The sequence below is a fragment of the Callorhinus ursinus genome, unplaced genomic scaffold (assembly GCF_003265705.2).
Source record: "Callorhinus ursinus isolate GAN/ISIS: 27379988/994484 unplaced genomic scaffold, GSC_fseal_2.0 scaffold14, whole genome shotgun sequence".
NCBI classification, from domain to species: domain Eukaryota; kingdom Metazoa; phylum Chordata; class Mammalia; order Carnivora; family Otariidae; genus Callorhinus; species Callorhinus ursinus.
In genome coordinates, this window is record NW_027397076.1 from 37888399 (window position 1) to 37911976 (window position 23578).

At 39.0% G+C, this 23578-nt stretch overlaps 1 protein-coding gene across 14 annotated transcripts in view; it reads left to right on the forward strand.

The window, feature by feature from the left end:
• Positions 1-23578, forward strand: part of GRIP1 (glutamate receptor interacting protein 1) — a 661959-nt gene that overhangs the window by 497478 nt on the left and 140903 nt on the right. For all 14 annotated transcript variants that reach the window (XM_073900694.1, XM_073900697.1, XM_073900696.1 and 11 more), the window contains 2 exons: positions 15830-15965; positions 18260-18405. In XM_073900694.1, the coding sequence (XP_073756795.1) occupies positions 15830-15965; positions 18260-18405 (282 nt within the window). The remainder of the gene's footprint in view (positions 1-15829; positions 15966-18259; positions 18406-23578) is intronic.

Genomic DNA, 23578 nt, shown 5'->3' on the forward strand with positions numbered 1-23578 from the left:
TACTGTTACTCTGGTGGCTTGGAGTCTGCCTGGGGATGGCTTTATTGTTCAGCTCTTTCCGCGGTAGCATTTCTGCCTGGGGATGGCTTTATTGTTCAGCTCTTTCCGCGGTAGCATTTCTGCCTGGGGATGGCTTTATTGTTCAGCTCTTTTCTCGGTAGCATTTCATTACATTCTTGTGTGCATTGTTTAGCAATTACTTTATGATGAGTCTGAACATTTATAGCATTCAGTCATATGAGGATTCAGTTTTCATGTACCCAAAACAGGTACAAAATTCTGCATAACAAACTAATTTTCAAATTTCAGTTTCCTAATCTATAAAATGGGAGTGTTATCCTCTTCACAGAGTTATTCTAAAGGTTAAATACGATCGTGGATGTGAGAACATTTTGAAAAGTATTAACTGCTCTAAAAAGGATGAATAATCTTAAAAGGTATCAGAATATTTCCTTATTTTAATTTCTCTATTCAGTCAGGCCGTCTACCTCCATGACGGACTCATGGGTACTTAGGTATCCATGGAAGGAGGAAGCCAAGCAAGCAGAGCTCTCAGTCCACTTTGCCCTGATTATTTAAGAAGTCTGATTTCTTATTGGAGTTTATCATCCACCCATTTCCTTTTCATGCGAATAAGACCCCAAGCATTGTTCTTCCAGTTATCTTTGAAGAAGCAATGGTGCCTGAGCAGCAGTTAGCCCTCCATCCTGGGAACTAGCTAAACTGCTTAACCCCCTGATGACTAGCTTCACCTGACATCTGTCTGTCCCAGTGTCTTCCTTCCCTCCCAGAGTGCTTCTTTCTTCTCACCCCTCAGCTGAACAAGACCTCTCTCTCATCCCTTTTGTTCAACTGGACTCCCAGACCAGAACATCGGATCATTCTAATCCAATCCAACACAGTAGCTCTGGCTTTTTATATCTAAATAGTTCTTCAACTTCAGACACTGGCCAAAAGGATATCCAGAAAGACATGCAAAAACCCAACAATATCCCATTAATCCGTCGAGCAATTGTTGATACCTCTATTTCTCCAATTATAAGATGGAAATGATAGTAATACCACAAGTAAATCACTTAAAGGATGAACTTAAACCTCTAACTACACATCTATAGGCTGCAGGAGACTTTCCCAGGACCACAGGTTGGACTGTTACTCTTCAGGCTCCCAGGCCATGCTGTGGATCAAACACACTTAATTGAAATTATTAGTATAAACATCTGTCCCTTAGACATGTAGAATGTGAGCTGCAAAAGGTAGAGGCAGTGATTATTGGTCGTTGAAATGCTAGAGCTCAAAAATATTTTTGAACCAAAATGGTCCACAGGTAGCTGTAAGAATGCAGTTAACTTCTCTAGGAAACCATTGAAGATCAAAATAATTTCAAAATTAGCTGTGCCAGTTGTTTAAGATTAACTTGTAGACTCTAGTTTTCAATTGTGTCAATAACTTTGAAAATGTGATTATAACCACCTACAAGTGAAAAGTCACAGATGGAGAGTTTTCCCAAAGAAAATTTGTCTGGGGCTCTTAAGTGTAATCACTGGATTCTCTGCATAGTGCCTTTTGCTGGTCCTTATGGATTCTTAGATATAAATATCTACCACACAGGCCATCCTGCTCAGGAAGAGGGGAGGTTTCACTGAGGTGAGTCACTTCCTGTTTCTGATATCTTGGATATGGTTTCATTTTGATTATTAAATGACTACATAGGAACATATGAATGATAGGTTTGGGCATTACTTGCTATTTCATGACCCCTATCTGATATGTGCACAGATTATAAAATATCAACCTAGCAGCAGATGTTCTTTGATTTTCACATTGCTCTAATCTGATGTGACTTAAAATCCTCATGGTTTCTTAAGTACAGGGATCTAGTCAAGAGTGCCCATGAATTCCCCTGAAATTATATACGGAAAATTCTCTGGGGAGGGAACCCTTGGCTATCATTAGATTCTCAAAGGAATATATGACTCAACAAATGGTGAAATACCACTGCTAATTGTTTTGTCTTCTATTCATAACAATCAAAAACAGTAGAAGATTGGTAATCTGCATACCTGGAATATTTTAAGATTCTAATAATAATAATAATAATAATAATAATACTATGACTAACATTTATATTGAGCACTTAGTATGTGGCAGGTACTATAATAAATACAATAATAATGAATATATATTAATGTAATAAATATATATTATACCATGTGCCACAATATGTGGCATATTGTGCTATATGTGGCAACATGTGCTATAATAAATATAATAATAACTAACACATATTAATATAATAAATATATATTATACCATGTGCCACATACTATATATGTGGCAGGTACCAAAATAAGGTAATTTAATAAATTCCTTACAAGAATTTTATCACTTAATTTTCATAACACACTGAGTAGGTACTCTAATTACCCCTACTTTAGAGATAAGGAAACTAAGACCCAGAAAAATTAAATAATTTGTTAATAAGTTGTGACGCTGGAAAACTTAATACCAAATTTTGACAATTAAATCATTGTTTTTGCCCACAGTGAATATCATACTCAATGGGGAAAAACTGAGAGCCTTTCCCCCAAGGTCAGGAACATGGCAGGGATGTCCACTATCACCACTGCTATTCAACATAGTATTAGAAATCCTAGCCTCAGCAATCAGACAACAAAAAGAAGTAAAAGGCATCCGAATCAGCAAAGAAGTCAACCTCTCACTCTTCGCAGATGATATGATACTTTATGTGGAAAACCTAAAAGACTCCACCCCAAAACTGCTAGAACTCATACAGGAATTCAGTAAAGTAGCAGGATATAAAATCAATGCACAGAAATCAGTCGCATTTCTGTATACCAACAAGACAGAAGAAAGAGAAATTAAGGAGTCGATCCCATTTACAATTGCACCCAAAACCATAAGATACGTAGGAATAAATCTAACCAAAGAGGCAAAGAATCTGTACTCAGAAAACTATAGAAGATTCATGAAAGAAATTGAGGAAGAGACAAAGAAATGGAAAAACGTTCCATGGTGCTCATGGATTGGAAGAACAAATATTGTGAAAATGTCTATGCTACCTAGAGCAATCTACACATTTAATGCAATCCCTATCAAAATACCATCCACTTTTTTCAAAGAAATGGAACAATGGAACAAATAATCCTAGAATTTGTATGGAACCAGAAAAGACCCCAAATAGCCAGAGGAATGTTGAAAAAGAAAAGCAAAGCTGGTGGTATCACAATTCCAGACTTCAAGCTCTATTACAAAGCTGTCATCATCAAGACAGTGTGATACTGGCACAAAAACAGACACGTAGATCAATGGAACAGAATAGAGAGCCCAGAAATGCAACCTCAACTCTATGGACAACTAATCTTCGACAAAGCAGGAAAGAATGTCCAGTGGAAAAATGACCATCTCTTCAACAAATGGTGTTGGGAAAATTGGACAGCCACATGCAGAAGAATGAAACTGGACCATTTCCTTACACCACACACAAAAATAGACTCAAAATGGATGAAAGACCTCAATGTGAGACAGGAATCCATCAAAATCCTTGAGGAGAACACAGGCAGCAACCTCTTCGACCTCAGCCGCAGCAACTTCTTCCTAGAAACATCACCAAAGGCAAGGAAAGCAAGGGGAAAAATGAACTATTGGGACTTCATCAAGATAAAAAGCTTTTGCACAGCAAAGGAAACAGTCCACAAAACCAAAAGACAACCAACAGAATGGGAGAAGATATTTGCAAATGACGTATCAGATAAAGGGCTAGTATCCAAAATCTATAAAGAACTTTTCAAACTCAACACCCAAAGAACAAATAATCCAATCAAGAAATGGGCAGAAGACATGAACAGACATTTCTGCAAAGAAGACATCCAAGTGGCCAACAGACACATGAAAAAGTGCTCAACATCACTCGGCATCAGGGAAATCAAATCAAAACCTCAATGAGATACCACCTCACACCAGTCAGAATGGCTAAAATTAACAAGTCAGGAAACGACAGATGTTGGCAAGGATGTGGAAAAAGGGGAACCCTCCTACACTGTTGGTGGGAATGTGCAACCACTCTGGAAAACAGTATGGAGGTTTCTCAAAAAGTTGAAAATAGAGCTGCCATATGACCCAGCAATTGCACTACTGAGCATTTACCCCAAAGATACAAATGTAGTGATCCAAAGGGGCACATGCACCCCATTGTTTATAGCAGCAGTGTCCACAATGGCCAAACTATGGAAAGAGCCAAGATGTCCATCAACAGATGAATGGATAAAGAAGATGTGGTATACACACACACACACACACACACACACACACACACACACACACACACAATGGAATATTATGCAGCCATCAAAAGGAATGAGATCTTGCCATTTACAATGACGTGGATGGAACTGGAGGGTTTTATGCTGAGTGAAATAAGTCAATCAGAGAAAGACATGTATCATATGACCTCACTGATATGAGGATTTTGAGAAACAAGACAGAGGATCATAGGGGAAGGGAAGGAAAAATGAAACAAGACGAAACCAGAGAGGGAGACAAACCAAAAGAGCCTCTTAATCTCAGGAAGCAAACTGAGGGTTGCTGGAGGGGAGGGGGGTGGGAGGGATGGGGTGGCTGGGTGAGGGACACTGGGGAGGGTATGTGCTATGGTCAACGCTGTGAATTGTGTAACACTGATGAATCACAGAACTGTACCCCTGAAATAAATAATACATTATATGTTAATAAAAAAATTTTTAAAAATCATTGTTTTTGAAAAAGTGAGAAACTGAAAGAATTCTAGTTTTGCCATGTTTTAAAATCAGTGATACGTTTTCTCAATGCTTTAGGAGACATACCATATCTGAATCAGCACTAGAATCCACATCTCAGCTTTATCTATTTTTAAATCCTGATCTATTTATCACATACTTTGAGGGGGCTCAGGTTTTTATATTTGGTACTGCATATTTATGTATTCTCTTTCTCTTGAGGTGCTCTAAGAAACATATGGATATTAATCCAGCCATCCCTATCACTGTGTAAGATAAATACCGATCATAATTCTGTTTCACGTGAATATTTGTGCCGGGTAATATTTATGTGCTGTACATCCCTGCCACTAATCTAACTTATGCTCAGATTCCCAGGGGATGAGAGAAATTCAGGTACATCCTTCATGTCTCTACACAGAGGTGGAAAGTGCCAGAAGACCTTTCTCTGCAGGTCTGGGTGGCAAGAACTGAGACTGAAAATACAGCCATTCATCACAGAAACCCAGCTTTGATCCCAGCAGCTTTGCTGAACCAGGGGTTGTTAGGAGGAACTTGCAATGAGTATTGGAAAAAGCATCTGCTTATTTCCTGAGGGGGATAAACTTCCTAGTGGCACCACTAAAAGTAATATATAGATAAAACTGTAATGTAAGCAATAATATTCTCTCCAAAAGTAATACACAGATCCAGCTATAGTATTCTGGTGTGGGCCTCAATCCCCCTCACTAAAGAAATGGTAAAAATAATAATAATGATGATGATCAACCAAGTAAGCTTAGGGAAATAATCCTGTCTACTGCTATTCAAATTCTGCTCCTTTATCATTTTTGCTTCTGCACCATCCCACAATAATTCTGTTCGCTGCAAGCCAATGCTCATTGCCTAGTTGTGATTCCCTCTGTTGGGACTGATGTGCTCATTCATTCAGCAGTTACCAGGAATACCTACTAATATGCCAGGTACCATTCTAGGCACTAGAGATGCAGAGGGGGGAAAAAAACCACTTTCACCAGTGTTGGGAAATTTGTGACTTATACTGTAGAGTTTTCAATAGTATTTCCATTTCACTGTTTATGATATCTTTTTAAAAATCTATGTAGTTCATGGAACTTCAAGAAGTAAAGGGTTTCACCAATGCTTATTTTGCTGAATGTGCCTATGGTGGTTGCTTTTAAAATGTACTTTCTCTTTTTATGTTACAGATACAGGGTGAGGGTCTTACAGACCACTCACTTTGTTTAAGGTATGATGAAAACTATCCTAGCACTAGGTTTCTCCCCTGGTATTTAAATCACATTTTGCTTCTCTCTATATGATATTATATCATGTGACTGCCCCCTCTCCAACGAGGCACAACAACACAAACTTACTCTCATTTTCCAGATTCCCTTTCTTAGTGACAGACATCAGTATCCCCCAATCAAACGAATTGGAATCCTTGAGGTCCTCTTGCCCCTCACAGGTCCTCACTCCCCACACACTGATTTGTCTCTAACTCAGGGCAGTTCTTCATCAATATATCTGGAATCCATATCAACCATATAGCTATTGATGGATTTCAGTCTCTCACATGTTGCCCACCTGTCCCTAAAAACCCACACTACCCTTATTGCTTTCGCATCTGTCTACATTCTAGTTCTTAGCCTCCCTTACAGTTAGGTGTGGACATGGAATGAGTTCTTGCCATTGGAATGTGAACAGAAGCAGGCCAGTGTGGCTTTTAAGAAAATTCTTTTCCCCCTTCCCCCAGGTGAATGAAGACAGGTTAAAGTTTTAGGGCAGACGTTTCCAAACTTTCTCGGTAATTTTTTTACAGCAGCTCTAGGTCAAATGAAATATCAATGGTTCCATTTATTAAGTAGCTAAGTCCAAACAACATAGTACATATTGTATCCTAACCACTTACTAGCAATTTGAAAATAATACATATAAATTGAAAGAATCAGAAGTACTTAGTAATGGTATGTGTGTGTTTGTTGGGCACTGCACAACTTTCTCAAACTTTCAAATCAAATTAAACATTGACAGCCTTATTTCCTGTTCCACATGATTTTCACATGAAACTCCCTTTTGGTAAAGCTCAAAACCTAACTTTGGAAGGATAGGAAATCAACAAAAGCAATGTAGTATTATCCAATGTTGAGCAAAACTACTTCCAGCTAGTAGGTGGTGTTGTGTCCAACAGATATCAAGAATGGCTCTATGTTCCTCAAAAATGTAAAATAGTCCATGATGGTCCTGTGAGTTCATTAGGGAACTCTGAGGCATCTTAGTGCATAGTTTAGAAACCAGAGCCCTAGAAGATGACAGAGTCATAAAATGGAACAAAGCATAGATTCCTGAACCATTATGTGGAGAAGAGCTGGATGCTGATCAGGAACACTCACCTTGGAGTTGTATATGAGCAGAATAAACTTCTGTTGTGGTTGAGCAAATTATTCATTTCTTTATTTGTTGTTACAACAAAGTCTATCTTATATTATTTTACTGCAGCGACTTGTAATGGTTCTCCTTGACCCAAATCTAATAACTTTCTCCCCAACGCTTCATGCCATCATTACCAAGTCCACTGCTTTACACTAATAACAGGCTTACCTTTCCTAAAACTTAAATCTGAGTACTTCCTTTGTTTGCTTCCCAGTCTGTTTTCTACCAGCCTTTCCTCATGCACCAAACTCTAAATCAGCATCTCTCTTTCTTGACCACATGTTAGAATCACCTGGAGAGCTTTAAAAAAAATACCTATGCCCAGTTCCCCACCTGCAAGGATTTTCATCTAATTGAAATGGACCAATTCCTTGAAAAGCACAAACTACCACAACTCACCACAATGTGACATAGTTAATGTATATAGTCCTGTAACTATTAAGGAAATTGAATGTGTAATTTAAAACCTCCAAAAGAAAAAAGTTCAGATTCAAATGGCTTCATTGAAAAATTACACCAAATGTTTAAAAAGAATAAACACCAATTCTGTATAATCTCTTCCAGAAAATAGAAAAGGAAGGAATGTATTCTCCAATTCATGTTATGAAGCTAGTATTATTACCCTGATACCAAAACCAAAGATAGTACAAAAAGAAACTGCATACTATATCCCTCATGAATATAGATGCAAAGAAAATCCTTACCAAAATATTAGCAATAGAATCCATCAATGTATAAAAATAATTATATATAATGAACAAGTGGGATTTATTTCAGGGTTGCAAGATTGGTTTAATATTAGAAAATCAGTGTAAGCCACCACATTATCACTTGAAAGAAGAAAAATCACATGATCACATCAACTAATCAATGCAAAAAATTTGACAATATTCATACTCATCATGATAAAAACTCTCAGAAAAATAGAAATAGGGGGGAACTTCCTCAGCTTGATGAAGAGTATCTACAAAAACCTACAGCTAACACAATACTTAATGATGAAACACTTAATGTCTTTCCCCTAAGATAGGGAAGAAGGCAAGGATACCCACTCTCACCACTCATTCAACATTGTGCTGGAATTTCTAACTCATGCTTTAGGCTAGGAAGGAAAATAAAAGGCATACAGATTGGAAACAAATAAAACTGTCCTTTTTTGCTGATGACATGCTGGTCTACATAGAACACTCTAAGGAATCCACAAAAAAAACAAAAACAAAACAACAAAACAAAACCTCCTTGAACTATTAAGTGAGATCAGCAAGGCCGCAAGATACAAAATAAACATACAAAAATCAATTGTATATGTATATACTAGCAATGAATGTATGTACATCAAAATTAATAACATAATAGCCCAGTGATGGGTATCAAGGAGGGCACGTACTGCATGGAGCACTGGGTGTTCTACGAAAACAATGAATCATGGATCATGACATCAAAAACTAATGATGTATGATAACTAACATAACATAATAAAATTAAATTAAATTAAAAAAAAGTTAATAACATAATACCATTTGCAGTTGTTTCCCCCAAAATGAAATATTTAGGTGTAAAACTAATAAAGCATGTATAGGACTTGTATGCTGAAAACTACACGGTGCTGATGAATGAATCAAAGAAGGTCTGTGTAACTGGAGAGACATAACATGTTCATGGATTTGAAGACTCAACATAGTAAAGATGTCTATTCTTCCCCAAATTGGCATACGGTCTTAATGCAGGTCCTATAAAAATCCCAGGAAAACTTTTGTAGATAAAGACAATAATATTCCAAAATGTCTATGGAAAGGCAAAGAATAATTGAAATAATTTTTTAAAAGAACGATAAAGAGGGAGGAATCAGCCTACCCAATGTCAAGACGTTATATAGATACAGTAATAAGAACTGTGTGGTATCTGTGGAGGGATAAATACATCAGTGGAACAAAATAAAGAATAAATAATCTGGAAATTGATAAACATAGTACATATTGTATCCTAACCACTTACTAGCGATTTGAAAAAAAATAATAATAAAATAACACATATAAATTGAAAGAATCAGAAGTACTTAGAAATGGTATATAAAATAATTGATTTTTGAAAAGGTGCAAAAACAATTCATGGAGAAAAGATAGCTTATTCAACAAATGGTATTGGAGTAATTGGTCATCTATAGACCTTTGCCCTCAAAAAATATATGAATTTTTTACTAAGTCTTACACTTTATATAAAATTTAACTCAAAATGGATCATAGACTTAAATGTAAACCATAATACAAAACTTTAGAAACTATAGAAGAAAGTTAAGAGAAAATTTTCAGAATCTAGGGCTCAGAGTTCTTAGACTTGACAACAGCATGACCCATAAAAGGAAAAATTGACTAATTAGACTTCATCAAAATTAAAAATATTTGCTCTGCAGAAGACCTTGTTAAAAGGATGAAAAGAAAATCTACAGACTGGGAGAAAATATTTGCAAACATCATAATCAACAAGGGATTAATATCTCAAATATATAAGCAGTTCTCAAAACTCAATAGTAAGAAAGCTTGCAAGCTAAAGAAAATAGGCAAAAGACATAAAGAGACATTTCACCAAAGAGGATATGCAGATGGCAAATAAGTACACACAAAAAAAATGTTCAACATTTCCCATTAGGGAAATGACTCAAGTTATGCAAAAATTAAAACCATAATTAGATATTATTAACATACCTATCAGTATGGCTAACATCAAGTACTGGACAGGATGTAGAAAAACTAAATCATTCATACACTGCTGGTGGGGATATAAAATGGTACGGCTATCTTGGAAAACAATTTATCAATTTATTAGAAAATTAAATATGAGGGGGGGAAGTCAGAGGGGGAGATGAACCATGAGGGACTATGGACTCCGGGAAACAAACTGAGGGTTTCAGAGGGGAAAGGGGTGGAGGGTTGGGTTAGCCCTGTGATGGGAATGTATCGCAATGAGCCCTGGGTGTTATACGCAAATAACGAATCATGGAACACTACATCAAAAACTAATGAAGTGCTGTATGGTGACTAACATTAATTAATTAATTAATTTGAAAAAGAAAAGTAAGTATGGAACTATCATATGACCCAGCACTTGTACTCCTGGATATTTATTCCAGAGAAATGAATAATTATGTTCACACAAAAACCTGTGCATGAATGTTTATAGTAGCTTTATTCATAATAGTCCCAAACAAGAAACAACCAACACATGTTTCAACAGGTAAATCGTTAAGCAGACTGTGGTATATCTATGCCATGGACTACTACTCAGCAATAAAAAGGAACAAACTATTGCTACAGTATAGAAAATTATATGGAATGTAAAAAGTCAACCACAAAGGTTTCACACTGTGTGATTCAATTTATTTAACATTCTCTATAAGCATAGAGAATAGGTTAGGGTTTGCCACGGGTTAAGGAAGGTGTCAGGGGAGGAGAGAAGCAGGCGTGGCTATAAAGGGTAATATGAGGGAACTTGTTATATTGTGTCTTGACAGCATCAATGTTAATATCCTGCTTGTGATATTGTATTACAGTTTTGCATGATGTTACCACAGGGGAGAACAAGATAAAGGGTATACAGGATCTCTCTACAATATTTCCTAGAACTGCATGAGAATCTACAATTATCTCAAAATTAAAAGTTTAATTTAAAAAATTCCCCTCAGGGGGTATTCTGATGGTTTGTTCTGGGATGGGCCCCAGGCATTGGTATTTGAAAAGCTCCCCAGGTGATTCTAACATGCAGCCAGAATGACAAAGTGCAAATTGAACTGATGGATATCCTCTCCCCAGAACCCATGTAATCACCTACCATTTACTACTGTTCCTGTACCTCTAACACTTTCCCTTCTCCATTCGCTGCACTGAGGCTGTCTTCGAGGTAGCTCAGGGATAACTCTTCCAAGGAGCCATCCAGAGCACTACTTGCCCAGTCTGATTAAGGGTCCTCCTAGGTTGTACCCTGACAGTCCTTTATCTACTTTTATCATAGCCCTTATCACCCTTTGTTATCATGCCTTTTTGTCTCTCTCCCCACTTTCAGCAACTGTTGGAATTGTCTGCTTTGTGATTCCCTGTTAATTTAGTCCCTGAATTTTAGGAACCTGCCAAAAATTAGAGTTAACTGTCCTTTTTTTGGTCTAAGCCTAATTATATATATATATATATTTTTTTTTTTTTTTAATAAGCCATGGAGCAAGAATGTCCAGATGCCAGGAGTTTTACAGAACAAACTATGATTCTTACGCCATACCTTTATTTTTGCAAATCAGTATTACAAAACACTAAGGCGGTCTAATGATGGGTTCTGGATGCCCTATGTCTTAGGCTACTTCTTTTCTTTTTTTTCTCCCTCCCTCCCTCTCTCTCTCTCTTCTTTTTTCCTTCTTTCCTTCCTTTCTTCCTTTCATTCGTTCTTTCGTTCTTTCTTTTTCTCCTTTGGTAAAGCCAAGAAGATCCAGACTCTGACCAATGTCTGGAAGGCAGACACAGAGGCTTTGCCAGACTTCCCACTCCAGGCTCATGCTTCCCGTGTATCTGGGGAGATATAATTAGTAGCGTAACATCCAGTCATGACTCCAATACCTCATTCAGGTTGGCATCATGGACAGGCTCTCTGTGTTCTTTCATAGCATCAAAGGTGTACTTTGGGACTGCAGTTTTTCACAGAATCTTTGCAAGGATGCATGTTCCATTTTTGCAATAATACTAAATGTATCTAGTGTCCAAAAAAATCTTATAGGCATTTTTATTGATATTGTGAACTTCATAGATTAATTTAAGGAGCACTGATATATTTTTGATGTTAGATTATGCTACCCACTAGAATATTAATTCCTAGATGGCAAGGATTTTCTCCGTTTTGTTCAGTTTTATATCTCCGAAGCCTAGAATGATGCCTGGCTTATAGTAAGTGCTCAATTTTTTATTGAATGAATGAATGCGGTGCTTTTACATTTGTTCTGATCTTATGGTCCTCAGAAGCGTTTTTCATGTTTTCTTCATGTAAATCTTATACATTCTTCGTTAAATATTTTCCTAGGAATTTTATTTTTTGACTATTGTAAATGGCTTTTTTTCTTCTACGATAACTTATCACCAGCTATTTGTTTATGTAAAGGATATGGTTTTCTGCACATTAATTTTGTAACCATCAATAACCATGTTTTTGAATTTTCTTGTTTGCAAGAACTTTTCATAATTCTCTTGCTTTCACCAGGCATCACTGTTACTTTCCTTAAAGCTTTCTGGAGTTCAGTAATTAAGAGGATTGAATTACAAACCCAAGGAAAACAGCAAACAACTAAATCCCATTCTATCAGTGTGATTCTTGTTGGCTATATTGAGTGAGTACAGATTAAGATAATTAAATATGGTGATGAAGGAAAACATCTAATCCACAACCATCTCATTCCTTGCCAATTGGGCATCATCTGTTCCCTGTGCTGCTTGCTAATTTGGGGATGCTGCAGTCTTCTCTACATGGTCCTCTTAATTTGAGGAGGGATATTTACAATTTAAATCACAAAGAAATTGTCACTACATATCTACTTGCCTAAGTGCCAGGGTTTCACTGCAGAGTTTTATTCAGTAAGCTTTGATAGATAAGTGAACTCATGCAATTGAATGCATCTGTCATAATTTCTCTTTGCCGTTAGATCATTATGCAAGCGTTAAATGCCAAAAAATACATAAAATGATTGATTCATCTGATGGAAACTGCAGATTAGCAGGAAGTAAACTCCAGAAGCATGTTCCTCCCTCTCCCAACTGCTTCATTTCTCCTGTTCCTTCCAAACACCCATAAAAGATTTAGTCAATCCTTCAGGGTCTAGAGATACTTACTGGCAGTTAACTTTCTCGTGATTCAGCGCATTTTCTCGCAACAATACTCTATCTTTACTCCTGAGTTTTGCCTAATTTAGATTCCTCCTTTAGTCTGTTCTGCTCAGCTAATCCTGATCAATAAATACAGACAGATTAGACAGAGACAGAATTGTGAAATAGATGCTGCATTTGGAACAGCCAGTCTTCACTTTACACTGTAGCCAGGACCATCTGCTGTGTGGCCACCTTACCCCAAACCACACTCTGGCATGGTGATCTGTGACTCATTTACCTCTGTGACTAGGCTGTAAGCATCTGTGACTTTTCTGGTCTTTGAGTTTCACTGTCTGGCTCATAGTAGGCACTCAATAAATGCTTGAATGAATGAATGCACAAATTACTCAATTAACTGGTGCATCAATATTTTCTTTCTTTCATGTTATTAAAACTAGCACTCGGGGAAATATTTGAAACATTTTAAAATAAGAGGGTAATTGACTATTACCGATTTATAAAGAAGCCCAGATGGATGAATATTTTAACGAGAACAAATTAAACTAAAGGAATTAAGCTTTTTTCTAGTTTTCCAAGATTCAGCCAGAAGCCTGGTAAGGACCTTGGGTCCCTTCTGGAGAAAACTGCATTGTCCACATCCCATAAGGCTGCACCTATTTTATGCAGGAAACATGTTCTTGAAAACCTGAGTAGGAATGAAGGTCTTATTAAACTTATTTCTCCCTTGCCAGTTATTACTCTTTCATTGTTGCTTCTTTGTACATTTCTGATTGACCTTTGAGATGGGCCCTTAAAAAACTGTGCTTCCAATTCTTCAAGTAAAGATCTGTGACCAAATGCTTAAATATACAGGATCAATCTATGTATTTAAAGAAAATGCAAAGAATTCTTTTTTGGGGCAAAATCGTTGAGCACATTATGTCTCTATAATGTGAATGGTCATCGTCTGTTATGTAATTCTCATTACTTTAATTATTTAACCTAATTTTGAAAATAATGTATACCTAGCCTGCTGTCAAGAAGAACTTACAGGGATTGTTTGTTAAGTTGATCTCTTTAAATACCAGTTGGGCCTATTTATGTTTTTATGGCAAATAGAAGGGGTGTTTTATTCTGATTTAAGGGGATACAGGTTAAATGCACACAGTGATGGAATTTTGTTTCAAATGCTTCTGGTAAATGATGGAAAAGGCCCTGTGCTCTTATGCACATGACAAGAATTTTGATCCTTGAATTTCAATCATGATTTGTTCTCTCATACAGAATGTAGTGAATGAAGCTGACATCATTCATACTCATAGACTCTTCCTGGGCTTCTACTTTAAAAAGCACTACTGCTCTCATATGCAGGGTCATGAGTCTGTCATGAAAAAGAGGGTGTTCTGGGGTGCTAAGGTCACAGGACCTGGCAATCTTGAAAGCCTTGCCTGGAATGCTATTCAATATGTTGGTGAGGAAATCAGTGGCCTCCCCCACCCCCCACCCCCCACCCCGCCTTCCTTCCTGAAATACTCTGTTCTCCTTACTAGATCAGATGAGTGGTATTTTCCTTCCCAAACATGATTTGAGTTTTTTCATTGGCTGATGAAAGAGTATACCATCGGCAACCATTTAAAAACTTTATGGTAAGCATCCATATAGATTTTTGAAATGATAATTAACTCTGTTATGTATAATTAAGGAAGGGGAAGAGGTGTGCCAATAACCTTTTGGGTTTCTTAACTTTGAAGAAGAAAGGCCATTCTTGCATTTTAATATGAGTGTCCTTGATGTCCTAGAAGATCGTAACTCCTGAAATTCGTAGTGTGATTCAGGAGGAATTGGTAAACTTGAGGTTCCCCATCCTTACCCAGAAAGTGTGTATGCAGAGGGGGAATGACATAACAGAGAATTTGAAAACAGTGTTTATTATAATTAACCTCTGGATAGGTCAATGTTGACTCTACTCATTTTTGCTTCTGAAAGAAAGATATGCTCAAAGTTTTCTCACTTCCTGTTGTGCCTAAAATCAGAAGATCTGGGTTCCCTCTTGGTGTATAGACCTTGTCTGGGCAAGATCTATGAGATCTTAAAATTTTGAAAATAGAGAATGAGGGATTTATGGCAGTTACCTGGAGATTCTGAGGACCAACCCACCTTACCATATTGTGACACATCCTGTAGGAAGTGATGTGAGTTGTTACGTGAAGCCATTGTACTTTGTTCTCTGAAAGACAAAAAACAATAGTCAGTAATATTTTTCTTCAACCTGTAGAAAGCTCTCTTCTCTTGTGTCTCTTAGCTTATTCAGCTGAAATGTACCAAGAACTTGGAGTTTGCTGCTGCATGATATATATTATTATTTAAAATTATTCTTTTCGTATTATTACTTAAAACTCTGTTCTAGGCCCTCATCTTACAACTCTCAGTTGTTCCCTTTGGAGTTGCAAGGAGAGAAACCAGGGAAAGTCACTTGAGAATGGCAGAAAACAAAGGGCAAATATCGTCATTTGCATATAAGCCATGTCAGACTCTTTATTGTGAACCTAGAGTGAACTACCCCACTGGTACCCATTTTAATAACCTATAATGAAATATCTGTCTCCGCTTTATCTGCATACACGTCTTTATGAGATGCTCTGCAAATGGCGATGGAAAAAGAGGCCACAGATCTTTTCTTCGTAAAGGAAAAAGTGGGGAGGGTTTATGGGAAGGAGTCCCTTCACCAGGCACAACGGTATCTCGTGCTTCGACTGTCATTTAATAAGGCAAATGCTTTTCTTTTCACAGAGGAATTCAAGGGCTCCACCGTGGTCGAACTGATGAAGAAGGAGGGCACCACCCTTGGGCTGACAGTATCGGGCGGAATTGACAAGGATGGAAAGCCCAGGGTCTCCAACCTGCGGCAAGGAGGAATTGCTGCTAGGTAACTGCATCTCGGGGAAATGTAGGAAAAGAAACGCAGGAGGGTAATTAATGCAAAAATTGAAGTTCCGTCAGAAAAGGTCACGGGGCGCCTGGGTGGCTCAGTCGTTAAGCGTCTGCCTTTGGCTCAGGTCATGATCTCGGGGTCCTGGGATCGAGCCCCGCATCAGGCTCCCTGCTCCAAGAGGGGAAGCCTGCTTCTCCCTCTCCCACTCCCCCGGCTTGTGTTCCCTCTCTTGCTGTGTCTCTCTCTGTCACATAAATAAATAAAATCTTTAAAAAAAAAAAAAAAGGTCACTAATAAATGACAGCTGCCATCTGCTGGGCAGGTTACGGAAGCTTTTCTGACCTGTGCCGAGTCACCAGGGAACCACCAGGCCCTCAGAAGACTTTCATTTTAAAATGCCTGTGTGGCTCTTGTCCCACAATATGCCGCTGAGTAGCAGACCGGCTGCCGTGGGAATGAGACACTCCAGTCATGGAAATGGAGCACATGACCCATATAACTTGCACCCGGGAACCTGCCATGGAGGGACGCGGTGAGCCTAGAGGAGTAGGGAGGCCAGCTCCAAGTGTCCGAGTAACAATTCTTCTTGTCCTACATCGTCTCTGCTTTTCTACTTGCGAGATCTTCCCTTTCATCAAGACAAAGATGAGGCTTCCGGAAGGATAGAAAGCTCAGCTGAAGAGGTCTCATGGTGTCCTTGTTCTGATGAACAGCAAATTGCCCTAGTCATGGCCAAAGGCAGAATGTCCTGCATGCTGGGTACAGGTGGGCTCACTTTATAGACGGAGGCACCAACTACTTCAGATGGGATGATCAGGTTTCATTACAAGTGAGGTTCATGTGTCTTAAATCCTGGACACCGATAGTCTTGTCCACATAATCACAAATTAAGTTTTAGAGTTCTTGCTTTATAAAGTATCATCGAAAATAGTGATTACTTTGGATGATCAGCCTGTTTGTACAATATTATATAAGCTTCATCCAATTGATTGCTCCATAATCTGAGGTACTGTGTATAAAATAGGCTGATGTCAACACAAGCACCTTAATCTCCTTTTTTCAGGAGGAGAGAGACTTCTTTCCACACCCACAGCCTCCTTTATTTTATGACAGTCGTGGCCAATCTGTGATGCTAGGGCTTTGTATGTCTCCAGAACTTTTTCCTATGTAGCCCAGAAGTGAGAGTAAATAGGGGGAAAATGCCATCTTCACTTGTATTGATGCTGTAATTCAAAGTGCTGTGCCGGTCACATAATCAATGCCCAACTATTCATTGTTTAAGGCGCTACCATTTTACAAGTAGTAAACTAAAATAATTACAGATAAGATCCCTGCCCTAAGAGGGCTTATAACTTACCAGAGGAGATAAGTATAAAAAGCGTGAAAAGCTTGGGAGCAATAACAGCATTGCAAAATAGTAAAAAGCAACAACGTGACCATTGTCACAGAGCATTAGGTGGTTAAGTTGTCCAGTGAGAGTTAGTAAATCCGAGGGAGGAGGAACAGCATGGACTGCAGGCTGGAGCAGATTAGGGGATCTCGCCAAAGAGGAATGATTAGAGCTGGACTTATATAAAATAAATGCATTTAGGTGTTTCTGTTTGGGGACGGACTGTCTTTGGTCTCACTACCTGCTCTTTCCTTAGAAGTAAAGTCTGTCTAAAACCCCCAAAGTAGCCACAGTTCTATTATGGTGTCGGAGAGAGGCGAGAACAGTACTGAAACCCAGTGCTTTCATTGTAATTTGTTCTCTTTCTTTTTTTTCTTTTTTATCAGTCCTGCTGTAAGCAATAAATAGCAAAATCAGCTGACCCTTTCTTTAGCCCTCAACAAACTCCCAGGGAAGATCTTGAGAGCTAGGGAAGAGTTAGGGAGGCAGGCAGCAAAATGAGAGAGAATAAAAAGAAAGAAAAAGTCCTGGCGTGCCAGGATCTGGATAACCTGGTCCTAGAGAACCAACTGTTTATGGGCAGAGCACCCAAACAACAACAACCAAAAAACCTCTTTATCTTGTTTCATTGTGCTCTTTAAAATAAAAGAGGCAAAGGGTTAGGAAAACATCAGAGACCATAGCAGAGGCAGTAGAGGGCTTTCAAAGTATAGCAGTCAGGAGGAGAGGGATCCCTGAATCTCTCATCCCCCTTCAGCTGTGCTCCTAACTCCCCAGGGGGGGTGGGCAGCCACACAGGCCTTTGGGCTTGGGTGCATTTCCACAAAGGGAAAGTGGAAAACCCAGTCAGGCCTGTAGGGAGGACGGGTCCGCTGCAGCGACATTCCCTATTTTGCAGAAGTGATCAGCTGGATGTGGGTGACTACATCAAAGCAGTGAATGGGATCAACCTGGCCAAATTCCGCCACGATGAGATCATCAGCTTGCTGAAGAACGTCGGGGAAAGAGTGGTTCTTGAAGTCGAGTATGAGCTGCCACCAGTCTGTAAGTAACCACAACTCGGGGCAGAACAGCTGGGCCACATTTTGGCCTAAACAATGGGTTCTCCATTTTTTCCCCCTTTTGCCAACATTGTCTCGTTACAGGAATGACAGAGCATGGTTTCTTGATATTTAGAAATTATTTGAATTGATAAACCTATAGCCCACTCCAGAAGAATTAAAAAGAGCACAGATAAAAATAAAATTATATAGGATTTGTGTTCCATTAAGGTGATCTGTGTACATCATATTTGCCACTTAAGCTATTTTCATAAACAGTCAACATATTTACAAGTTCTGTGCATTAATTTCCATCCAGGCTTTGTACTTAGTGACTAGGGTTAGGAAAAGCATGTTTAATGTGTTTTATGTTGATTCTTATATAGTTATGTTAATTTCTGAAGCATGCCGATAGATTGAAAACACATTATCCTCAAGTAACAATAATTGTAATAGAACCACACATTTGCAGAGCTTACTAAATGTCCAGCATTATAAGGAACCTGACTTGCATGGATACACTTAATCCTCATCATAAGGGAAGTCAGCATAGCAGAGATGAACTTTGTGGTCTAATAGGCTCAAATCCCAGCTTCACCCTTAACTAACTGCATGCCTTTGAGAAAGTTACTTAAGCTTTCTGTGTCACAGTTTCCATATCTGGGTAATGGGCATAATACTCATTCCTACCCATAGATCTGTCGTGAGGATTAAATGAGATCGTGTTTGTAAAGCAATGAGAACAGTGGCTGGCACTATAAAATATTTTTATGAATAATAAATACACAAATCAATCAGCACTACAAGACAGGCATTATTATCATTATTACTCTCATTTTACAGAGGCTTAAGTTAATTATCTTTCCCAAATACATAGGCAGCAAAGTCAGGATGTGAACCCAGGCTCCCTAACGCCAAAGTCCATACGCTTATTCATTGTGATATATACATATGCCACGTGTTACTGCCGTCCTGCATTTAAGCTATGCTGTTCTAGCACCACCTCTCCTGTTACTAAGCTATTAACATGGACGCTACCCTGAGAAAGCTCTTTGCTTTTCTCTACCAGTGAGAACTCAGGTTGAATTTCTTTTTAAAAATTTTATTCATTTATTTGTTCACTTATTTGACAGAGAGGGAGAGCAGGAGAGCACAGGCAGGGGAATCGGCAGAGGGAGAGGGAGAAGCAGGCTGCCCACTGAGCAGGGAGCCCTATGCAGGGCTCAATCCCAGGACCTTGGAATCACGACCAGAGCCCAAGGCAGTCGCTTAACCCACTGAGCCACCCAGGCGCCCCTCGGGTTGAATATTAATAACTGATAATAACACATTTGTTCAGCAATGACTTCCTGAGCATTTGCTACAATCCAGCCACCACTCTGTACATTCTGACGGGGGAAGACAGATAACAAAACAAGATCACAACAGAGAAGTAAACCAGATAGTATGAATGGTAGCGCTCGTGAATGCTATGGGAGAAGAAAGAGCCAGGAGAGGGATTGGGAGTGCCGGGAGAGGGGTAGGATTGCCGTTTTGAATAGCGTGGTTAGGAACAGCTTCACCAAGAGAGTGACATTAGCCAATGACTTGAAGGAGGTGAGAACGGTGGCTGTGTGGCTTTCTGGGGGAAGAGGACTGCACAAAGAGGAGCAGCCAGCGCTGAGACCAAAGGCAGGGATATACTGGGGGTGTGGTAGAAACATTAAGAAGGGTGATTTGGCTGGAGCGGAGTGAGCATGAAAAAAAGTAGGAGAGGAGGTCACCCATCCAAGGAGAGGAGGTCAGGAATGTAAAGCATGAGGTATATCTGTAGGCTACTGGAATGGACCTTAAGTTTTGCTCTGAATGATAGAGGACGGCATTGTATGATTTGCGGCAAAGGAGGGACATGATCTAATTTCTATTTTCAAAGTCTCCCTCTGGCTGCCGTGTTGAGAAGACACTGCAGTGGCAAGGGGAGACGCTGGGAGGCCAGGTGGGGGGCTGTTGCAGTGATCCAGGTGAGAGATGGCCGAGGAGATGGGAAAAAGCAGTTACATTCTTGATCATTTTGAAGATAGAACCAACAGGATTTCCTGATAGATGTGACATGGTTTGGGCAGAAATAGAGGGGTCAAGGACCACCTGAGATTTTGAGCCCTAACAACCAGAAGGATAGGGTTGCCATTAATGGAGGGGCGGGGGGACAATGTGGGCAGAGCCGATTTGTGAGGAGATCAGAAGTTCATTGTTTGAAATGCTACCTCGGAGGTGTCTATTTGACATGCAGAAAGGCAATGTCAAGGAAAGAACTGGAGATGGAGTTAGGAGTTTGGGAGTAAGATCTGAGCTGGAAGTGTACATTTAGAGTAATGGGAACATAGAAGGTGTTTGAAGCTTTAGGACCAGATGAGAGCACTCGGGGAGTAAGTGTATATGACCAATCATGAGTTCTTATTCTTAACATAAAATCCAACACCAAAAATTTAATGGTGTTTTTATAACAAAATCCAGTGAAGTCTGTGTTCAGAAACCTTGCTATACTATAACATTTTTCATTTTCAGCAAGAGTAGGTAGTAGAATCGAGCATTGAGAGCTTAGACTGTGTCACCGGTTAAATGTCAGTTTTCCCCTTTCTAGCTTTATTATTTAAGTTCTCTGAGCCTTAGGTTTCTCATCTGTAAAATGGCTATATAGATGTAGAACTTTTATAAGAATTCAAGACTATAATCATGTATTTAGATCATCATCATCATGCACTTAGTAAGCCATAGTGCCTTTAGCCATTATTACCATTATGATTACAATAAAGTACTGTGTTTCCTTGAACTTAAAAAGAGTCCGTTTGTTTTGAAATCACTGTCTCAGGCCATTGCCAGGAGTTAGGAGAATCCAGATACCTAGAGCTAATGCTCTTTGATTCACCATTTTTATCCACTGGGGATAGAAATATCAATAAAACACAACCTCTTCCTAAAAAGAACTCTTAGAATAGCTGTCCCGGTTGGTAAGGCCAGTAGTAGAGATCTGCTGAGTTAGCGGTTATCTAGAACTAGGGGTTTCAGAGGATTTGAAGGAGATTCTGCAGGTCCAGTAAGAAAAGGAACATTTTAGGCAGAGGGTACAGCAGGAAGGTAAGAATGTAACCCAGTGCAAGGTTTGAACTACAAACAGACTGGAGTTGCTGAAGCACAGAGGGAGAGAAGACCTGGGGGGGAATAAGACCAGCGAGGCAAATAGGAACAAATCGGTGGCGGGCCTTGGAAGCCATATTGGTGGAGCTTGGATACTATCAGGTGGGCAATAAGGAGCCTTTAATGGCTTTTCAGGCCAAGGAACATCATCATCATCAGATTTGAGTTTTTAGAGTTACCATTTTAGGGAGCCAAATGGAGAATAGATAAGAGGCTATAAGCCCAAAGGGTGTTGTAATTTTCCAAAAGCAATGTGACATCCTGAATAAATACAGCTTTAATAAAGTTAAAGAGGGAAGAGTAAGCATCAGACATGCTCAGGGGTTAAAACCTATCGTGACTTGGTGATTATACCAGCTTTTCCTCCCTCGTGCATTAAAGCTGATGGGAAAAGGGAAAAAAATATTTTTAAAAAACGAAGTATGAACTTGGTTGATGGTAGAAATCAGATAGAAGAGACCTATTGTCAGCGGATTATCTCTGCCTCTATTACGTTTGGATAAATTAATAAGATCTTTGAGGTCAGGGAGGTTGAAGGGATTCATAAGCATCCCCTTCGCTGAGCTCAGACAGCTAGCAAGAGCAAGCCGCTGCCGTGAGGCCCTGGGGAGAGAGCTGATTGCCAAGAGATAAGCAGCCCTAGGCCGAGACTGTTAACTCTCGCAAGTATCACTGCAGTTTCAGGCTCAGCCACCCCCAGAGTCCAGAAGGAAGTGGACGAAGGATATGTCTGTGCATATGTCTGTGTGTATGTGACCTGATAGAGAAGAAATGGAACTTGGACCTTGAGCAAACCACTTACATTGTGCAAGATTCAGATTCTTTATGAAAATGGAATGGTTGACCTACATGAGCTCAGAAGTTCTCTTTGACTTTAAAATTATGTGGTGTTTAAAGACTGTATTTAGAGAGGCTATTACCAATCCGCATCTTAGGTATTTATGTATTAAATTTGGTCTAGAGAAGTGCCTTCATATTTTTTGGTGACATAACCCCTAAAGGATTTTGGAATATTACATAATCCTCAATCATTTTTTAGTTAGCACCTAACATTCTTTATCATGAGCTTAAATAGGTGGAGAGGATGTAGTTTCTGGCATAACGTTTATATGTCTTTAAACGGTGTTTCCACTCAGACCTTGGAGCTACAGATTTGCTTCGTTTATTTTATGGAAAACGTCCGCCACAGCATCTGATTGGCAAAGGCAGTCCTCTCTGTTAAACCATCAGCTAAATCAGACTAGCTTTCTATCAGAAAGAGTCCTTCTTTAATTCAAATAAATGTGTTAAATCATGTCCCTGTGATGGCCTCCTTACTCCTCAATTCCAATTCTAAGAGAGACAGACAGGTGATTGACGATGATGATGATGATGATGATGATGATGGTGGGCATGGGGGAAAGCAGTCTCAGGTCTCCTCCATGTAGTTCATTCTGGAATTCAGTCTGAAGGAGCAGAAGCTAGCCAGGGAAAGCCCTTCCTATGACAATGGTAGAAAAAAAACAGGACAAGCCCAACTACCTGAGCACACTTCCAACGTCTCCTTATATCTCTTAACATCCCATTGGCCAAAATAAGTCACAGAGAATCCCAATATAATGAGATAATGAGGAGGGAAAGTATCCAACTCCTATCCTGCCATTGAGGTAGAAGTTGGGGAGGCCGGGAGTAGTATATAATTTAGAAAAATCTAATCTACCATAGTAAAATAATACAATTCCACATATGGAAACAAGGGACAACAGTACATCAATTTTTGCATTGCGAAATTCATTTCAACCTAGCCCTTTTGCATGCTGGATTTGATTCTTTGGGGGAAACCCCTTATTTCGATAGGTATGTCCACATATGCAAATATGAAGTAATGAATACAATTCACGTGGCAATGTAGGGTGTCCAGGTACTGAATATGAAAAACAAGTCACCAAGATCTAGTCATGCAAATAAAAATTATAAAAACTAAATCTATTTCATTAAGTATATCAAAATGTAGTCAACATTCA